The sequence below is a fragment of the Procambarus clarkii genome, chromosome 42 (genome assembly GCF_040958095.1).
Source record: "Procambarus clarkii isolate CNS0578487 chromosome 42, FALCON_Pclarkii_2.0, whole genome shotgun sequence".
Classification (NCBI taxonomy): domain Eukaryota; kingdom Metazoa; phylum Arthropoda; class Malacostraca; order Decapoda; family Cambaridae; genus Procambarus; species Procambarus clarkii.
Window position 1 is genome coordinate 13,666,001 of NC_091191.1, and position 20,220 is coordinate 13,686,220.

At 55.6% G+C, this 20,220-nt stretch overlaps 1 protein-coding gene across 4 annotated transcripts in view; it reads right to left on the reverse strand.

The window, feature by feature from the left end:
* Nucleotides 1-908: 908 nt before the first annotated feature.
* Nucleotides 909-20,220, reverse strand: part of LOC123749507 (uncharacterized) — a 114,740-nt gene continuing 95,428 nt past the window's right edge. For all 4 annotated transcript variants that reach the window (XM_069339918.1, XM_069339921.1, XM_069339917.1 and 1 more), the window contains one exon: nucleotides 909-3,896. In XM_069339918.1, the coding sequence (XP_069196019.1) occupies nucleotides 3,742-3,896 (155 nt within the window). In that variant the 3' untranslated portion in view covers nucleotides 909-3,741. The remainder of the gene's footprint in view (nucleotides 3,897-20,220) is intronic.

Consider the following 20,220-nt stretch of genomic DNA (forward strand, 5'->3'; position numbering starts at 1 on the left):
ATACAGCCCATTAATTATATAAGTGATCATATTCTCTAGTATTTTATCCATAGTTACTGGTTCATCTAGGAATTTTCTAATGATCATATTTTCATAGTTTCCCTCTTTACTATAAAAGCGGGTGGTCCTTCGTAATTGATTTTCATTACATTAATATTTAAATTAATAGAGTCAAGCCCCAAATGTCCCACACCACTAAGTTTAACAAAAACTTACAATGATTCTTCAATTTCAATAAAAATTACTCTACATTTTAATGTATGGCACACGTGATGTTAACAAAATCGCCAAACTCGCGAATTAAAATGAAAATCGCAAATATAAAACTCGCCAAATGAAAATCGCCGATATTCAAGTCACTAAGTTTCTCTACTAGTAGCTGGTCCGAGCTCAAGACACGTGAGTCGAGGATAATTAATATCCTAAACCGCAGCCACCATTGTAACGGGGTGGGGGGGGGGTGTTGTTGGATTGTGAAGATAATCAAAAACAAACTAAAAAAAAGGAAGGAGAGAGGAGGAGGGAAGAGAAGAGAGGGGATGGGTGGATAGAACATGGGGGAGGGGCGAGCGGGAACTGAGGAGGAGAAGAGGCAGGCGGGAATAGAAAACGGGGAGGCAGGAGGGAGAGGGAAGAGGAGGGAGTAGAGTGATGTAGGAGGAATAAGAAGAAAGGGGAGAATAGGCTGATTTTTTTCTATTTATGATCTATGAATGATGTTATTCTAAGATGTTCTGATGTTTGCTGCCACCACCTGTCATTGAATCTAACTTCACTTCCACTTAAACAATGCGACAGGAACACTGCTTAATTTAGTTATCTCTCACGTGTTCATCAAGATATCTCTCTAGCCTTAACTCTTACTTGTGGGGACATTGATTCAAAAAGAGGACTGAACAAAAGTCAAGTTTGTTATTCTACACATAGATGTTTATTACCAAATTATTTCATTATTCCAAATTTTAGCAATTGATATTTAACACTGACATTCTATTATTTAACACCATATTGACCAAATTAAAAAAGGGGGGGGGGAATCACCCACTCCATACACGCCCACACCATACATGGCTAAATGGTTCAGCTCGTCACCACTAAGACACCCAATCAAGACAATGCATTACTGACACTCTTACCTCACAACTCAGAACACACACACACACACGCACGCACACACACACATGCACGCACACACACACAGAATGTGTGTGTGTGCGACAAAATACAAAGAATGGTCCAACAAATGGCTGTTGAAGTTCAACCCGAGTAAATGCAAAGTAATGAAACTAGGTGGTGGAAATAGGAGGCCAAACACAGGATATAGAATAGGAGATGAAGTACTTAATGAAACGAACAGAGAGAAAGATCTATGAGTTGACATCACACCAAACCTGTCTCCTGAAGCCCACATAAAAAGAATAACGTCTGCGGCATATGCGAGGCTGGCTAACATCAGAACAGCGTTCAGGAACCTGTGTAAGGAAGCATTCAGAATCTTGTACACCACATATGTAAGACCAATCCTGGAGTATGCGGCCTCAGCATGGAGCCCGTACCTTGTCAAGCACAAGACGAAGCTGGAAAAAGTCCAAAGGTATGCCATTAGACTAGTCCCAGAACTAAGAGGCATGAGTTACGAGGAAAGGCTGCGGGAAATGCACCTTACGACACTGGAAGACAGAAGAGTAAGGGGAGACATGATCACAACCTACAAAATCCTCAGAGGAATCGACCGGGTAAACAAGGATAAACTATTCAACACTGGTGGGACGCGAACAAGGGGACACAGGTGGAAACTGAGTACCCACATGAGCCACAGAGACGTTAGAAGGAACTTTTTCAGTGTCAGAGTAGTTAACGGATGGAATGCATTAGGCAGTGATGTGGTGGAGGCTGACTCCATACACAGTTTTAAATGTAGATATGATAGAGCCCAGTAGGCTCAGGAATCTGTACACCAGTTGATTGACAGTTGAGAGGCGGGACCAAAGAGCCAAAGCTCAACCCCTGCAAGCACAAATAGGTGAGTACACACACACAATTACAACTCACAATTATACATGAAAGAGTGCAAAATACTTGCACTGTTACACTGCTTATCTATACCTTCCACTACAGACTGGAAGGCTGCTTATCTATACCTTCCACTACAGACTGGAAGGCTGCTTATCTATACCTTCTACTACACATAAAGGGTATAACTACCCGATCTCTCACAGTGTTCAAGAGAGAACTTGATAAGCTCTGATCAACCAGGCTGTGATTCATACGACAGTCTGCTAGCAGCCGCGTCCAACAGCCTGGTTAACCTGTTCAGCAACGAGGAGGCCTGGTCGAGGACCGGGCCGCGGGGACGGTAAGGCCCTAAACGGCCTCAAGGTATCCTCAAGGAAGGTACCACCAGCACAATAAAATACATTCATACCTCCAACATGGCAAAAATCATACAAACAACGTATACCAAAACTCATTCTCACTATCATCAAAACAAAAACTCATTCATTCCACCAGCATACAAAAACTCATTCATTCCACCAGCATACAAAAACTCATTCATTCCACCAGCATACAAAAACTCATTAATTCCACCAGCATACAAAAACTCATTCATTCCACCAGAATACTAAAATGCAAACACTCGAACATCAAGGCCGTTGGGTACTGTCAACTGGGTGCCAAGTAACATGGGAATAACTGGAAAAGACATTGCAGACGATGCTGCAAAACTTGCAACTAAGAGAAGAAATGTAGACATTTACATACCACAGAGTCTATCACAGATTAAGAAAGTAATTAGCAATAGAGTAATGCAGAAGATATATAGTGACCAGTACACAGCAGTTGCAACATCAAGATCTGCGGGTTGGTACAAGAATTCAACCAAATACGAACCACATATTTTGATGAAAAGAGTACATCTGGAGTACATCATGTACATCTTACTGTACATCTACACATGTACATCTGTAGATTACTGTACATCTACACATGTACATCTGTAGATTACTGTACATCTGCACATGTACATCTGTAGATTACTGTACATCTACACATGTACATTGTAGATCACTGTACATCTGCACATGTACATCTGTAGATTACTGCACATCTACACATGTACATCTGTAGATTACTGTACATGTACACGTGTACATATGTAGATTACTGTACATCTACACATGTACATCTGTAGATTACTGTACATCTACACATGTACATCTGTAGATTACTGTACATCTACACATGTACATCTGTAGATTACTGTACATCTGCACATGTACATCTGTAGATTACTGTACATCTAAACATGTACATCTGTAGATTACTGTACATCTACACATATACATCTGTAGATTACTGTACATCTACACATGTACATCAGTAAATTACTGTACATCAGTAAATTTCTGTACATCTACACATGTACATCTGTAGATTACTGTACATCTACAGATGTACATCTAATACTTGATGAGATGTAATCATCTCATTGAGAGATGTACATCATAATCATTGTTATATAATGCACATCTACATTGGTCTCGTGAGGCTGGTCTCAACAACCAGCTCCTCGTAGATGAGTCCTTGTACATTATTGGTCTCGTGAGGCAGGTCTCAACAACCAGTTCCTCGTAAATGTGTCCTTGTACATTATTGGTCTCGTGAGGCTGGTCTCAACAACCAGCTCCTCATAGATGTGTCCTTGTACATTATTGGTCTCGTGAGGCTGGTCTCAACAATCTACCATATATCAACATTATTAAAATTGTTAAGCGACGCACTGAGCTCTCGGAGGTACTTCTTGTTCTCCTCACTGTCCCGGATCCCAATCGCAAGGAAGCGACCAGTGACGCCCCTCCGGTGAAGTCCTCGCAGGAGTCTCTCCCCTCCCACACCTGTAGATGAGAGGGAACATTGAAGGCCACACCTGGCTTCTCTCCCCACCCACACCTGTAGATGAGAGGGAACATTGAAGCCCACACCTGGCTACTCTCCACACAGACGCCTGCAGATTACTGGTTACTCCTAACACCCATCTCTTATGGAGGAGGAGGAGGGTAGTGCTGCAGAGGAGGAGAGTAGTGGTGCAGAGGAGAAGGAGGGAAGTGGTGCAGAGGAGGAGGAGGGTAGTGGTGCAGAGGAGGAGGAGGAGGGTAGTGGTGCAGAGGAGGAGGCGGGAAGTGATGCAGAGGAGGAGGAGGGTAGTGGTGCAGAGGAGGAGGAAAGTGGTGCAGAGGAGGAGGAGGGTAGAGGTGCAGAGGAGGAGGGTAGTGGTGCAGAGGAGGAGGAGGGTAGTGGTGCAGAGAAGGAGGGTAGTGGTGCAGAGGAGGAGGAGGGTAGTGGTGCAGAGGAGGAGGATAGTGGAGCAGAGGGGGAGGAGGAGGTTAGTGGTGCAGAGGAGGAGGAGGACGGTAGTGGTGCAGAGGAGGAGGAGGGTTGTGGTGCAGAGGAGTAGGAGCGTAGTGGTGCAGAGGAGTAGCAGGGTAGTGGTGCAGAGGAGGAGGGTTGTGGTGCAGAGGAGGAGGAGGGTAGTGGTGCAGAGGAGTAGCAGGGTAGTGGTGCAGAGGAGTAGGAGGGTAGTGGTGCAGAGGAGGAGGAGGGTAGTGGTGCAGATGAGGAGAAGGTTAGTGGTGCAGAGGAGGAGGAGGGTAGTGGTGCAGAGGAGTAGCAGGGTAGTGGTGCAGAGGAGGAGGAGGGTAGTGGCGCAGAGGAGTAGGAGGGTAGTGGTGCAGAGGAGGAGGAGGGTAGTAGGGCAGAGGAGGAGGGTAGTGATGCAGAGGAGGAGGAGGGTAGTGATGCAGAGGAGTAGCTGGGTAGTGGTGCAGAGGAGGAGGAGGGTAGTGGTGCAGAGGAGTGGGAGGGTAGTGGTGCAGAGGAGTAGGAGGGTAGTGGTGCAGAGGAGTAGCAGGGTAGTGGTGCAGAGGAGTAGGAGGGTTGTGGTGCAGAGGAAGAAGAGGGTAGTGGTGCAGAGGAGGAGAAGGTTAGTGGTGCAGTGGAGGAGGAGGGTAGTGGTTCAGAGGAGTAGCAGGGTAGTGGTGCAGAGAAGGAGGAGGGCAGTGGTGCAGAGGAGTAGCAGGGTAGTGGTGCAGAGGAGTAGCAGGGTAGTGGTGCAGAGGAGGAGGAGGGTAGTTGTGCTAAGGAGGAGGAGGTTAGTGGTGCAGAGAAGGAAAAGGGTAGTGGGGCAGAGGAGGAGGATAGTGATGCAGAGGAGGAGGAGGGTAGTGGTGCAGAGCAGTAGCAGGGTAGTGGTGCAGAGGAGGAGGAGGGTAGTGGTGCAGAGGAGTAGGAGGGTAGTGGTGCAGAGGAGTAGGAGAGTAGTGGTGCAGAAGAGGAGGGTAGTGGTGCAGAGGAGGAGGAGGTTAGTGGTGCAGAGGAGGAGGAGGTTAGTGGTGCAGAGGAGGAGGAGGAGGGTAGTGGTGCAGAGGAGGAGGAGAGTTGTGGTGCAGAGGAGTAGGAGGGTAGTGGTGCAGAGGAGTAGCAGGGTAGTGGTGCAGAGGAGGAGGGTAGTGGTGCAGAGGAGGAGGAGGGTAGTGGTGAAGAGGAGTAGCAGGGTAGTGGTGCAGAGGAGGAGGAGGGTAGTGGTGCAGAGGAGTAGCAGGGTAGTCGTGCAGAGGAGGAGGAGGGTAGTGGGGCAGAGCAGGAGGGTAGTGATGCAGAGGAGGAGGGTAGTGGTGCAGAGGAGTAGCAGGGTAGTGGTGCAGAGGAGGAGGAGGGTAGTGGTGCAGAGGAGTAGGAGGGTAGTGGTGCAGAGGAGTAGGAGGGTAGTGGTGAAGAGGAGGAGGGTAGTGGTGCAGCGGAAGAGGAGGTTAGTGGTGCAGAGGAGGAGGAGGTTAGTGGTGCAGAGGAGGAGGAGGAGGGTAGTGGTGCAGAGGAGGAGGAGGGTTGTGGTGCAGAGGAGTAGGAGGGTAGTGGTGAAGAGGAGTAGCAGGGGAGTGGTGCAGAGGAGGAGGGTAGTGGTGCAGAGGAGGAAGAGGGTAGTGGTGCAGAGGAGTAGCAGGGTAGTGGTGCAGAGGAGTAGAAGGGTAGTGGTGCAGAGGAGGAGGAGGGTAGTGGTGCAGATGAGGAGGAGGTTAGTGGTGCAGAGGAGTAGGAGGGTAGTGGTGCAGAGGAGTAGGAGAGTAGTGGTGCAGAGGAGGAGGGTAGTGGTGCAGAGGAGGAGGAGGTTAGTGGTGCAGAGGAGGAGGAGGTTAGTGGTGCAGAGGAGGAGGAGGGTAGTGGTGCAGAGGAGGAGGAGGGTAGTGGTGCAGAGGAGGAGGAGGGTAGTGGTGCAGAGGAGGAGGAGGTTAGTGGTGCAGAGGAGGAGGAGGTTAGTGGTGCAAAGGAGGAGGAGGGTAGTGGTGCAGAGGAGGAGGAGGGTAGTGGTGCAGAGGAGTAGGAGGGTTGTGGTGCAGAGGAAGAAGAGTGTAGTGGTGCAGAGGAGGAGGAGGTTAGTGGTGCAGAGGAGGAGGAGGGTAGTGGTTCAGAGGAGTAGCAGGGTAGTGGTGCAGAGGAGGAGGAGGGTAGTTGTGCTAAGGAGGAGGAGGTTAGTGGTGCAGAGAAGGAAGAGGGTAGTGGGGCAGAGGAGGAGGATAGTGATGCAGAGGAGGAGGAGGGTAGTGGTGCAGAGCAGTAGCAGGGTAGTGGTGCAGAGGAGGAGGAGGGTAGTGGTGCAGAGGAGTAGGAGGGTAGTGGTGCAGAAGAGTAGGAGAGTAGTGGTGCAGAGGAGGAGGGTAGTGGTGCAGAGGAGTAGCAGGGTAGTGGTGCAGAGGAGGAGGGTAGTGGTGCAGAGGAGGAGGAGGGTAGTGGTGAAGAGGAGTAGCAGGGTAGTGGTGCAGAGGAGGAGGAGGGTAGTGGTGCAGAGGAGTTGCAGGTTAGTGGTGCAGAAGAGGAGGAGGGTAGTGGGGCAGAGCAGGAGGGTAGTGATGCAGAGGAGGAGGGTAGTGGTGCAGAGGAGTAGCAGGGTAGTGGTGCAGAGGAGGAGGAGGGTAGTGGTGCAGAGGAGTTGCAGGGTAGTGGTGCAGAAGAGGAGGAGGGTAGTGGGGCAGAGCAGGAGGGTAGTGATGCAGAGGAGGAGGGTAGTGGTGCAGAGGAGTAGCAGGGTAGTGGTGCAGAGGAGGAAGAGGGTAGTGGTGCAGAGGAGTAGCAGGGTAGTGGTGCAGAGGAGTAGAAGGGTAGTGGTGCAGAGGAGGAGGAGGGTAGTGGTGCAGATGAGGAGGAGGTTAGTGGTGCAGAGGAGGAGGAGGGTAGTGGTGCAGAGGAGTAGCAGGGTAGTAGCGCAGACGAGGAGGAAGGTACTGGTGCAGAGGAGGAGGAAGGTAGTGGTGCAGAGGAGTAGCAGGGTAGTGGTGCAGAGGAGGAGGAGGGTAGTGGTGCAGTGGAGGAGGAGGAGGATAGTGATGCAGAGGAGTAGGAGGGTAGTGGTGCAGAGGAGTAGCAGGGTAGTGGTACAGAGGAGGAGAAGGGTAGTGGTGCAGAGGAGGAGGGAAGTGGTGCAGAGGAGTAGCAGGGTAGTGGTGCAGAGGAGGAGGAGGGTAGTGGTGCTGAGGAGGAGGAGGGTAGTTGTGCAGTGGGGGAGGGTAGTGGTGCAGAGGAGGAGGAGGGTAGTGGTGCAGTGGAGGAAGAGGGTAGCAATGCAGAGGAGGAGGAGGAGGGTTTAGTGCAGAGGAGGAGGGTAGTGATGCAGAGGAGGAGAAGGAGGGTTGTGGTGCAGAGGAGGAAGAGGGTAGTGGTGTAAAGGAGTAGGAGGGTAGTGGTGCAGAGGGGGAGGAGGGTAGTTGTGCAGAGGGGGGAGGGTAATGGTGCAGAGGAGGAGGTGTGTAGTGGTGCAGAGGAGTAGCAGAGTAGTGGTGCAGAGGAGGAGGAGGAGGGTAGTGGTGCAGAGGAGTAGCAGGGTAGTGGTGCAGAGGAGTAGGAGGGTAGTGGTGCAGAGGAGGAGGAGGGTAGTGGTGCAGAGTAGGAGGAGGTTAGTCGTTCAGAGGAGGAGGAGGGTAGTGGTGCAGAAGAGTAGCAGGGTAGTGGTGCAGAGGAGGAGGAAGGTAGTGGTGCAGAGGAGTAGAAGGGTAGTGGTGCAGAGTAGTAGTAGGGTAGTGGTGCAGAGGAGGAGGAGGGTAGTGGTTCAGTGGAGGAGGAGGGTAGTGGTGCAGAGGAGTAGGAGGGTAGTTGTGCAGAGGAGTAGCAGGGTAGTGGTGCAGAGGAGAGGGAGGGTAGTGGTGCAGAGGAGGAGGAGGGTAGTGGTGCAGAGGAGTAGCAGTGTATTGGTGCAGAGGAGGAGGGTAGTGGTGCGGAGGAGGAGGAGGGGTGTGGTGCAGAGGAGGAAGAGGGTTGTGGTGCAGAGGAGAAAGAGGGTAGTGGTGCAGAAAAGGAGGAGGGTAGTGGTGCGGAGGAGGAGGAGGGTTGTGGTGCAGAGGAGGGGGGTAGTGATGCAGAGGAGAAAGAGGGTAGTGGTGCAGAGGAGGAGGAGGGTAGTGGTGCAGAGGAGTAGGAGGGTAGAGGTGCAGAGGAGGAAGAGGGTAGTTGTGCAGAGGGAGGAGGGTAGTGGTGCAGAGAAGGAGGAGGGTGGTGGTGCAGAGGAGGAGGAGGGTAGTGGTGTAGAGGAGGAGGAGGGTAGTGGTGCAGAGGAGTAGGAGGGTAGTGGTGCAGAGGAGGAAGAGGGTAGTTGTGCAGAGGGGGGAGGGTAGTGGTGCAGAGAAGGAGGAGGGTGGTGGTGCAGAGGAGGAGGAGGGTAGTGGTGAAGAGGAGAAGGAGGGTACTGGTGCAGAGGAGGAGGAGGGTAGTGGTGCAGAGGAAGAGGAGGTTAGTGGTGCAGAGGAGGAGGAGGGTAGTGGTACGGAGGAGGAGGGTAGTGGTGCAGAGGAGAAGGGTAGTGGTACAGAGGAGTAGCAGGGTAGTGGTGCAGAGGAAGAGGAGGGTAGTGGTGCAGAGGAGGAGGAGGGTAGTGGTGCAGAGGAGGAGGAGGGTAGTGGTGCAGAGGAGGAGGAGGAGGGTAGTGGTGCAGAGGAGGAGGCGGGAAGTGATGCAGAGGAGGAGGAGGGTAGTGGTGCAGAGGAGGAGGAAAGTGGTGCAGAGGAGGAGGAGGGTAGAGGTGCAGAGGAGTAGCAGGGTTAGTGGTGTAGAGGGGTAGCAGGGTAGTGGTGCAGAGAAGGAGGGTAGTGGTGCAGAGGAGGAGGGTAGTGGTGCGGAGCAGGAGGAGGGTTGTGGTGCAAAGGGGGAGGAGGGTAGTGGGGAAGAGGAGTAGCAGGGTAGTGGTGCAGAGGAGGAGGGTTGTGGTGCAAAGGAGGAGGAGGGTAGTGGTGCAGAGGAGTAGCAGGGTAGTGGTGCAGAGTAGTAGGAGGGTAGTGGTGCAGAGGAGGAGGGTAGTGGTGCGGAGAAGGAGGAGGGTTGTGGTGAAGAGGAGGAGGAGGATACTGGTTCGGAGGAGGAGGAGGATACTGGTTCGGAGGAGGAGGGTAGTAGTGCAAAGGAGGAAGAGGGTAGTAATCCGGAGGAGGAGAGCAGTGGTGCAGAGGAGGAGGAGGGGAGTGGTGCAGTGGAGGAGGAGGGTAGTGGTGCAGAGGAGGAGAGTAGTGATCCAGTGGAAGAGGAGGGTTGTGGTGCAGAGGAGGAGGGTAGTGATGCAGAGGAGGAGGAGGAGGGTAGTGGTGCAGAGGAGGAGGAGGGTAGTGGTGCAGAGGAGGAGGGTAGTGGTGCAGAGAAGGAGGAGGGTAGTGGTGCAGAGGAGGAGGAGGGTATTGGTGCAGAGGGGGGAGGGTAGTGGTGCAGAGGAGGAGGAGGAGGGTAGTGGTGCAGAGGAGGAGGGTAGTTGTGCAGAGGGGGGAAGGTAGTGGTGCAGAGGAGGAGGGAAGGGGTGCAGATGAGGAGGAGGGTAGTGGTGCAGTGGAGGAGGAGGGTATTGGTGCAGTGGAGGAGGAGGGTATTGGTGCAGAGGAGGTGGAGGGTAGTAGTGCAGAGGAGGAGAGTAGTGGTGCAGAGGAGGAGCAGGGTAGTGGTGCAGAGGAAGAGGAGGGTAGTGGTGCAGAGGAGGAGGAGGGTAGTGGGGCAGACGAGGAGGAGGGTTGTGGTGCAGAGCATTAGCAAAGTAGTGATGCAGAGGAGGAGGAGGGTAGTGGTGCACAGGAGGAGGAGAGTAGTGGTGCAGATAAGGAGGAGGTTAGTGGTGCAGAGGAGGAGGAGGGTAGTGGTGAAGAGGAGTAGCAGGGTAGTGGTGCAGAGTAGGAGGTGGGTAGTGGTGCAGAGGAGTAGGAGGGTAGTGGTGCAGAGGAGGAGGAGGGTAGTGGGGCAGAGGAGGAGGGTAGTGATGCAGAGGAGGAGGAGGGTAGTGGTGCAGAGGAGCAGCAGGGTAGTGGTGCAGAGGAGGAGGGTAGTGGTGCAGAGGAGTAGGAGGGTAGTGGTGCAGAGGAGTAGGAGGGTAGTGGTGCAGAGGAGGAGGGTAGTGGTGCAGAGGAGTAGCAGGGTAGTGGTGCAGAGGAGGAGGGTAGTGGTGCAGAGGAGGAGGAGGGTAGTGGTGCAGAGGAGTAGCAGGGTAGTGGTGCAGATGAGTAGCAGGGTAGTGGTGCAGAGGAGGAGGAGAGTAGTGGTGCAGAGGAGTAGCAGGGTAGTGGTGCAGAGGAGTAGGAAGGTAGTGGTGCAGAGGAGGAGGAGGGTAGTGGTGCAGATGAGGAGGAGGTTAGTGGTGCAGAGGAGGAGAAGGGTAGTGGTGTAGAGGACTAGCAGGGTAGTGGTGCAGAGGAGGAGGAGGGTAGTGGTGCATTGGATTAGGAGGATAGTGGTGCAGAGGAGTAGGAGGGTAGTGGTGCAGAGGAGTAGCAGGGTAGTGGTACTGAGGAGGAGAAGAGTAGTGGTGCAGAGGAGGAGGAGGGAAGTGGTGCAGAGGAGTAGCAGGGTAGTGGTGCAGAGGAGGAGGAGGGTAGTGGTGCTGAAGAGGAGGAGGGTAGTTGTGCAGTGGGGGGAGGGTAGTGATGCTGAGGAGGAGGAGGGTAGTGGTGCAGAGGAGGAGGAGGGTAGTTGTGCAGAGGGGGGAGGGTAGTGGTACAGAGGAGGAGGGAAGTGGTGCAGAGGAGGAGGAGGAGGGTAGTGGTGCAGTGGAGGAGGAGGGTAGTGGTGTTTAGGAGTAGGAGGGTAGTGGTGCAGAATGGGAGGAGGGTAGTTGTGCAGTGGAGGAGGAGGGTAGCAATGCAGAGGAGGAGGAGGAGGATTGTAGTGCAGAGGAGGAGGGTAGTGATGCAAAGGAGGAGGAGGAGGGTTGTGGTGCAGAGGAGGAGGAGGGAAGTGGTGTTGAGGAGTAGGAGGGTAGTGGTGCAGAGGGGGAGGAGGGTAGTTGTGCAGAGGAGGAGGGTAGTGGTGCAGAGAAGGAGGAGGGTAGTGGTGCAGAGGAGGAGGAGGGTAGTGGTGCAGATGGAGGAGGGTAGTGGTGCAGAGGAGGAGGAGGGTAGTGGTGCAGAGGAGGAGGAGGGTAGTTGTGCAGAGGGGGGAGGGTAGTGGTACAGAGGAGGAGGGAAGTGGTGCAGAGGAGGAGGAGGGTAGTGGTGCAGAGGAGTAGCAGGATAGTGGTGCAGAGGAGTATCAGGGTAGTGGTGCAGAGGAGGAGGAGGGTAGTGGTGCAGAGGCGTATCAGGGTAGTGGTGCAGAGGAGTAAGAGGGTAGTGGTGCAGAGGAGGATGAGGGTAGTGGTGCAGAGGAGGAGGAGGTTAGTGGTGCAGAGGAGGAGGAGGGTTGTGGTGTAGAGGAGTCGCAGGAGTGTGGTGCAGAGGACTTGCAGGGTAGTGGTGCAGAGGAGGAGGAGGGTAGTGGTGCAGAGGAGTATCAGGGTAGTGGTGCAGAGGAGTAAGAGGGTAGTGGTGCAGAGGAGGAGGAGGGTAGTGGTGCAGAGGAGTAAGTGGGTAGTGGTGCAGAGGAGGAGGAGGGTAGTGGTGCAGAGGAGGAGGAGGTTAGTGGTGCAGAGGAGGAGGAGGAGGGTTGTGGTGCAGAGGAGGAGGAGGGTAGTGGTGCAGAGGAGGAGGAGGTTAGTGGTGCAGAGGAGGAGGAGGGTAGTGGTGCAGAGGAGTAGCAGGGTAGTCGTGCAAAGGAGGAGGAAGGTAGTGGTGCAGAGGAGTAGCAGGGTAGTGGTGCAGAGGAGTAGCAGGGTAGTGGTGCAGAGGAGGAGGAGGGTAGTGGTGCAGAGGAGGAGGGTAGTGGTGCAGAGGAGGAGGAGGTTAGTGGTGCAGAGGAGGAGGAGGTTAGTGGTGCAGAGGAGAAGGAGGAGGGTAGTGGTGCAGAGGAGGAGGAGGGTTGTGGTGCAGAGGAGTAGGAGGGTAGTGGTGCAGAGGAGTATCAGGGTAGTGGTGCAGAGGAGGAGGGTAGTGGTGCAGAGGAGGAGGAGGGTAGTGGTGAAGAGGAATAGCAGGGTAGTGGTGCAAAGGAGGAGGAGGGTAGTGGTGCAGAGGAGTAGCAGGGTAGTGGTGCAGAGGAGGAGGAGGGTAGTGGTGCAGAGGAGTAGGAGGGTAGTGGTGTAGAGGAGGAGGAGGGTAGTGGGGCAGAGCAGGAGGGTAGTGATGCAGAGGAGGAGGGTAGTGGTGCAGAGGAGGAGGAGGGTATTGGTGCAGAGGAGTAGGAGGGTAGTGGTGCAGAGGAGTAGGAGGGTAGTGGTGCAGAGGAGGAGGGTAGTGGTGCAGCGGAAGAGGAGGTTAGTGGTGCAGAGGAGGAGGAGGTTAGTGGTGCAGAGGAGGAGGAGGAGGGTAGTGGTGCAGAGGAGGAGGAGGGTAGTGGTGCAGTGGAGGAGGAGGATAGTGGTGCAGAGGAGTAGGAGGGTAGTGGTGCAGAGGAGTAGCAGGGTAGTGGTACTGAGGAGGAGAAGGGTAGTGGTGCAGAGGAGGAGGAGGGAAGTGGTGCAGAGGAGTAGCAGGGTAGTGGTGCAGAGGAGGAGGAGGGTAGTGGTGCTGAAGAGGAGGAGGGTAGTTGTGCAGTGGGGGGAGGGTAGTGGTGCTGAGGAGGAGGAGGGTAGTGGTGCAGAGGAGGAGGAAGGTAGTTGTGCAGAGGGGGGAGGGTAGTGGTACAGAGGAGGAGGGAAGTGGTGCAGAGGAGGAGGAGGAGGGTAGTGGTGCAGTGGAGGAGGAGGGTAGTGGTGTTTAGGAGTAGGAGGGTAGTGGTGCAGAGGGGGAGGAGGGTAGTTGTGCAGTGGAGGAGGAGGGTAGCAATGCAGAGGAGGAGGAGGAGGATTGTAGTGCAGAGGAGGAGGGTAGTGATGCAAAGGAGGAGGAGGAGGGTTGTGGTGCAGAGGAGGAGGAGGGTAGTGGGGTTGAGGAGTAGGAGGGTAGTGGTGCAGAGGGGGAGGAGGGTAGTTGTGCAGAGGAGGAGGGTAGTGGTGCAGAGAAGGAGGAGGGTAGTGGTGCAGAGGAGGAGGAGGGTAGTTGTGCAGAGGGGGGAGGGTAGTGGTACAGAGGAGGAGGGAAGTGGTGCAGAGGAGGAGGAGGAGGGTAGTGGTGCAGTGGAGGAGGAGGGTAGTGGTGTTTAGGAGTAGGAGGGTAGTGGTGCAGAGGGGGAGGAGGGTAGTTGTGCAGTGGAGGAGGAGGGTAGCAATGCAGAGGAGGAGGAGGATGATTGTAGTGCAGAGGAGGAGGGTAGTGATGCAAAGGAGGAGGAGGAGGGTAGTGGTGCAGAGAAGGAGGAGGGTAGTGGTGCAGAGGAGGAGGACGGTAGTGGTGCAGATGGGGGAGGGTAGTGGTGCAGAGGAGGAAGAGGGTAGTGGTGCAGAGGAGAAGGAGGGTAGTTGTGCAGAGGGGGGAGGGTAGTGGTACAGAGGAGGAGGGAAGTGGTGCAGAGGAGGAGGAGGGTAGTGGTGCAGAGGAGTAGCAGGATAGTGGTGCAGAGGACTTGCAAAGTAGTGGTGCAGAGGAGGAGGAGGGTAGTGGTGCAGAGGAGTATCAGGGTAGTGGTGCAGAGGAGTAAGAGGGTAGTGATGCAGAGGAGGAGGAGGGTAGTGGTGCAGAGGAGGAGGAGGTTAGTGGTGCAGAGGAGGAGGAGGGTTGTGGTGCAGTGGAGTATCAGGGTAGTGGTGCAGAGGAGTAAGAGGGTAGTGGTGCAGAGGAGGAGGAGGGTAGTGGTGCAGAGGAGTAAGAGGGTAGTGGTGCAGAGGAGGAGGAGGGTAGTGGTGCAGAGGAGTATCAGGGTAGTGGTGCAGAGGAGTAAGAGGGTAGTGATGCAGAGGAGGAGGAGGGTAGTGGTGCAGAGGAGGAGGAGGTTAGTGGTGCAGAGGAGGAGGAGGGTTGTGGTGCATAGGAGGAGGAGGGTAGTGGTGCAGAGGAGGAGGAGGTTAGTGGTGCAGAGGAGGTGGAAGGTAGTGGTGCAGAGGAGTAGCAGGGTAGTCGTGCAGAGGAGGAAGGTAGTGGTGCAGAGGAGTAGCAGGGTAGTGGTGCAGAGGAGTAGCAGGGTAGTGGTGCAGAGGAGGAGGAGGAGGAGGGTAGTGGTGCAGAGGAGGAGGAGGGTAGTGGTGCAGAGGAGTAGGAGAGTAGTGGTGCAGAGGAGGAGGGTAGTGGTGCAGAGGAGGAGGAGGTTAGTGGTGCAGAGGAGGAGGAGGTTAGTGGTGCAGAGGAGGAGGAGGAGGGTAGTGGTGCAGAGGAGGAGGAGGGTTGTGGTGCAGAGGAGTAGGAGGGTAGTGGTGCAGAGGAGTAGCAGGGTAGTGGTGCAGAGGAGGAGGGTAGTGGTGCAGAGGAGGAGGAGGGTAGTGGTGAAGAGGAGTAGCAGGGTAGTGGTGCAGAGGAGGAGGAGGGTAGTGGTGCAGAGGAGGAGGAGGGTAGTGGTGCAGAGGAGTAGGAGGGTAGTGGTGCAGAGGAGTAGGAGGGTAGTGGTGCAGAGGAGGAGGGTAGTGGTGCAGCGGAAGAGGAGGTTAGTGGTGCAGAGGAGGAGGAGGTTAGTGGTGCAGAGGAGGAGGAGGAGGGTAGTGGTGCAGAGGAGGAGGAGGGTTGTGGTGCAGAGGAATAGGAGGGTAGTGGTGCAGAGGAGTAGCAGGGGAGTGGTGCAGAGGAGGAGGGTAGTGGTGCAGAGGAGGAAGAGGGTAGTGGTGCAGAGGAGTAGCAGAGTAGTGGTGCAGAGGAGTAGAAGGGTAGTGGTGCAGAGGAGGAGGAGGGAAGTGGTGCAGATGAGGAGGAGGTTAGTGGTGCAGAGGAGGAGGAGGGTAGTGGTGCAGAGGAGTAGCAGGGTAGTAGTGCAGAGGAGGAGGAAGGTACTGGTGCAGAGGAGGAGAAAGGTAGTGGTGCAGAGGAGTAGCAGGGTAGTGGTGCAGAGGAGGAGGAGGGTAATGGTGCAGTGGAGGAGGAGGAGGATAGTGATGCAGAGGAGTAGGAGGGTAGTGGTGCAGAGGAGTAGCAGGGTAGTGGTACAGAGGAGGAGAAGGGTAGTGGTGCAGAGGAGGAGGAGGGAAGTGGTGCAGAGGAGTAGCAGGGTAGTGGTGCAGAGGAGGAGGAGGGTAGTGGTGCTGAGGAGGAGGAGGGTAGTTGTGCAGTGGGGGAGGGTAGTGGTGCAGAGGAGGAGGAGGGTAGTGGTGCAGTGGAGGAGGAGGGTAGCAATGCAGAGGAGGAGGAGGAGGGGGGTTGTAGTGCAGAGGAGGAAGGTAGTGATGCAGAGGAGGAGAAGGAGGGTTGTGGTGCAGAGGAGGAGGAGGGTAGTGGTGTAGAGGAGTAGGAGGGTAGTGGTGCAGAGGGGGAGGTGGGTAGTAGTGCAGAGGGGGGAGGGTAATGGTGCAGAGGAGGAGGTATGTAGTGGCGCAGAGGAGTAGCAGAGTAGTGGTGCAGAGGAGGAGAAGGAAGGTAGTGGTGCAGAGGAGTAGCAGGGTAGTGGTGCAAAGGAGTAGGAGGGTAATGGTGCAGAGGAGGAGGAGGGTAGTGGTGCAGAGTAGGAGGAGGTTAGTCGTTCAGAGGAGGAGGAGGGTAGTGGTGCAGAGGAGTAGCAGGGTAGTGGTGCAGAGGAGGAGGAAGGTAGTGGTGCAGAGGAGTAGAAGGGTAGTGTTGCAGAGGAGTAGTAGGGTAGTGGTGCAGAGGAGGAGGAGGGTAGTGGTTCAGTGGAGGAGGAGGGTAGTGGTGCAGAGGAGTAGAGGGTAGTTGTGCAGAGGAGTAGCAGGGTAGTGGTGCAGAGGAGGAGGAGGGTAGTGGTGCAGAGGAGGAGGAGGGTAGTGGTGCAGAGGAGTAGCAGTGTATTGGTGCAGAGGAGGAGGGTAGTGATGTAGAGGAGAAGGAGATTGGTGGTGCAGAGTAGGAGGAGAGTTGTGGTGCAGAGGAGTAGGAGGGTAGTGGTGCAGAGGAGCAGGAGGGTAGTGTTGCAGAGGAGCAGGAGGGTAGTGGTGCAGAGGAGGAAGAGGGTAGTTGTGCAGAGGGGGGAGGGTAGTGGTGCAGTGGAGGAGGAGGGTAGTGGTGCAGAGGAGGAGGAGGGTAGTGGTGCAGAGGAGGAGGAGGGTAGTGGTGCAGAGGAGTAGGAGGGTAGTGGTGCAGAGGAGGAGGAGGGTAGGGGTGCAGAGGAGTAGCAGGGTTAGTGGTGTAGAGGAGTAGCAGGGTAGTGGTGCAGAGGAGGAGGGTAGTGGTGCAGAGGAGGAGGGTATTGGTGCGGAGCAGGAGGAGGGTTGTGGTGCAAAGGGGGAGGAGGGTAGTGGGGCAGAGGAGTAGCAGGGTAGTGGTGCAGAGGAGGAGGGTTGAGGTGCAAAGGAGGAGGAGGGTAGTGGTGCAGAGGAGTAGCAAGGTAGTGGTGCAGAGTAGCAGGAGGGTAGTGGTGCAGAGGAGGAGGGTAGTGGTGCGGAGGAGGAGGAGGGTTGTGGTGAAGAGGAGGAGGAGGATACTGGTTCGGAGGAGGAGGAGGATACTGGTTCGGAGGAGGAGGGTAGTAGTGCAAAGGAGGAAGAGGGTAGTAATCCGGAGGAGGAGAGCAGTGGTGCAGAGGAGGAGGAGGGTAGTGGTGCAGTGGAGGAGGAGGGTAGTGGTGCAGAGGAGGGTAGTGATGCAGTGGAAGAGGAGGGTTGTGGTGCATTGGAGGAGGGTAGTGATGCAGAGGAGGAGGAGGAGGGTAGTGGTGCAGAGGAGGAGGAGGGTAGTGGTGCAGAGGAGGAGGGTAGTGGTGCAGAGAAGGAGGAGGGTAGTGGTGCAGAGGAGGAGGAGGGTAGTGGTGCAGAGGGGGGAGGGTAGTGGTGCAGAGGAGGAGAAGGGTAGTGGTGCAGAGGAGGAGGGTAGTTGTGCAGAGGGGGGAGGGTAGTGGTACAGAGGAGGAGGGAAGGCGTGCAGATGAGGAGGAGGGTAGTGGTGCAGTGGAGGAGGAGGGTATTGGTGCAGTGGAGGAGGAGTGTATTGGTGCAGAGGAGGTGGAGGGTAGTGGTGCAGAGGAGGAGAGTAGTGGTGCAGAGGAGGAGCAGGGCAGTGGTGCAGAGGAAGAGGAGGGTAGTGGTGCAGAGGAGGAGGAGGGTAGTGGTGCAGAGGAGGAGGAGGGTAGTGGTGCAGAGGAGTAGCAGGGTAGTGGTGCAGAATAGGAGGAGGGTAGTGGTGCAGAGGAGTAGGAGGGTAGTGGTGCAGAGGAGGAGGAGGTTAGTGGGGCAGAGGAGGAGGGTAGTGATGCAGAGGAGGAGGAGGGTAGTGGTGCAGAGGAGTAGCTGGGTAGTGGTGCAGAGGAGGAGGAGGGTAGTGGTGCAGAGGAGTAGGAGGGTAGTGGTGCAGAGGAGTAGGAGGGTAGTGGTGCAGAGGAGGAGGGTAGTGGTGCAGAGGAGGAGGAGGTTAGTGGTGCAGAGGAGGAGGTTAGTGGTGCAGAGGAAGAGGAGGAGGGTAGTGGTGCAGAGGAGGAGGAGGGTTGTGGTGCAGAGGAGTAGGAGGGTAGTGGTGCAGAGGAGTAGCAGGGTAGTGGTGCAGAGGAGGAGGGTAGTGGTGCAGAGGAGGAGGAGGGTAGTGGTGCAGAGGAGTAGCAGGGTAGTGGTGCAGAGGAGTAGCAGGGTAGTGGTGCAGAGGAGGAGGAGGGTAGTGGTGCAGAGGAGTAGCAGGAAAGTGGTGCAGAGGAGTAGGAGGGTAGTGGTGCAGAGGAGGAGGAGGGTAGTGGTGCAGATGAGGAGGAGGTTAGTGGTGCAGAGCAGGAGGAGGGTAGTGGTGTAGAGGAGTAGCAGGGTAGTGGTGCAGAGGAGGAGGAAGGTAGGGGTGCAGAGGAGTAGCAGGGTAGTGGTGCAGAGGAGGAGGAGGGTAGTGGTGCAGTGGAGGAGGAGGATAGTGGTGCAGAGGATTAGGAGGGTAGTGGTGCAGAGGAGTAGCAGGGTAGTGGTACTGAGGAGTAGAAGGGTAGTGGTGCAGAGGAGGAGGAGGGAAGTGGTGCAGAGGAGTAGCAGGGTAGTGGTGTAGAGGAGGAGGAGGGTAGTGGTGCAGAGGAAGAGAAGAGTAGTGGTGCAGAGGAGGAGGAGGGTAGTGGTGCAGAGGAGGAGGAGGGTGGTGGTGCAGAGGAAGAGGAGGGTAGTGATGCAGAGGAGGAGGAGGGTAGTGGTGCAGAGGAGGAGGAGGGTAGTGGTGCAGAGGAGTAGCAGGGGTAGTGGTGTAGAGGAGTATCAGGGTAGTTGTGCAGAGGAGTTGCAGGGTAGTGGTGCAGAGGAGGAGGGTAGTGGTGCGGAGCAGGAGGAGGGTTGTGGTGCAGAGGAAGAGGAGGGTAGTGGTGCAGAGGAGGAGGAGGGTAGTGGTGCAGACGAGGAGGAGGGTTGTGGTGCAGAGCAGTAGCAAAGTAGTGATGCAGAGGAAGAGGAGGGTAGTGGTGCACAGGAGGAAGAGAGTAGTGGTGCAGATAAGGAGCAGGTTAGTGGTGCAGAGGAGGAGGAGGGTAGTGGTGCAGAGGAGTAGCAGGGAAGTGGTGCAGAGTAGGAGGAGGGTAGTGGTGCAGAGGAGTAGGAGGGTAGTGGTGCAGAGGAGGAGGAGGTTAGTGGGGCAGAGGAGGAGGGTAGTGATGCAGAGGAGGAGGAGGGTAGTGGTGCAGAGGAGTAGCAGGGTAGTGGTGCAGAGGAGGAGGAGGGTAGTGGTGCAGAGGAGTAGGAGGATAGTGGTGCAGAGTAGGAGGGTAGTGGTGCAGAGGAGGAGGGTAGTGGTGCAGAGGAGGAGGAGGTTAGTGGTGCAGAGGAGGAGGTTAGTGGTGCAGAGGAAGAGGAGGAGGGTAGTGGTGCAGTGGAGGAGGAGGGTTGTGGTGCAGAGGAGTAGGAGGGTAGTGGTGCAGAGGAGTAGCAGGGTAGTGGTGCAGAGGAGGAGGGTAGTGGTGCAGAGGAGGAGGAGGGTAGTGGTGCAGAGGAGTAGCAGGGTAGTGGTGCAGAGGAGTAGCAGGGTAGTGGTGCAGAGGAGGAGGAGGGTAGTGGTGCAGAGGAGTAGCAGGGTAGTGGTGCAGAGGAGTAGGAGGGTAGTGGTGCAGAGGAGGAGGAGGGTAGTGGTGCAGAGGAGGAGGAGGTTAGTGGTGCAGAGGAGGAGGAGGGTAGTGGTGTAGAGGAGTAGCAGGGTTGTGGTGCAGAGGAGGAGGAAGGTAGGGGTGCAGAGGAGTAGCAGGGTAGTGGTGCAGAGGAGGAGGAGGGTAGTGGTGCAGTGGAGGAGGAGGATAGTGGTGCAGAGGAGTAGGAGGGTAGTGGTGCAGAGGAGTAGCAGGGTAGTGGTACTGAGGAGGAGAAGGGTAGTGGTGCAGAGGAGGAGGAGGGAAGTGGTGCAGAGGAGTAGCAGGGTAGTGGTGCAGAGGAGGAGGAGGGCAGTCGTGCAGAGGAAGAGAAGGGTAGTGGTGCAGAGGAGGAGGAGGGTAGTGGTGCAGAGGAGGAGGAGGGTGGTGGTGCAGAGGAAGAGGAGGGTAGTGATGCAGAGGAGGAGGAGGGTAGTGGTGCAGAGGAGGAGGAGGGTAGTGGTGCAGAGGAGGAGGAGGGTTGTGGTGCAGAGGAATAGGAGGGTAGTGGTGCAGAGGAGGAGAAGGGTACTGATGCAGAGGAGGAGGAGGGTAGTGGTGCAGAGGAGGAGGAGGGTAGTGGTGCAGAGGAGTAGCAGGGGTAGTGGTGTAGAGGAGTATCAGGGTAGTTGTGCAGAGGAGTTGCAGGGTAGTGGTGCAGAGGAGGAGGGTAGTGGTGCGGAGCAGGAGGAGGGTTGTGGTGCAAAGGAGGAGGAGGGTAGTGGTGCAAAGGAGAAGGAGGGTAGTGGTGCAGAGGAGGAGCAGGGTAGTGGTGCAGAGGAGGAGGAGGGTAATGGTGCAGTGGAGGAGGAGGGTAGTGGTGCAGAGGAGGAGAGTAGTAGTGCGGAGCAGGAGGAGGGT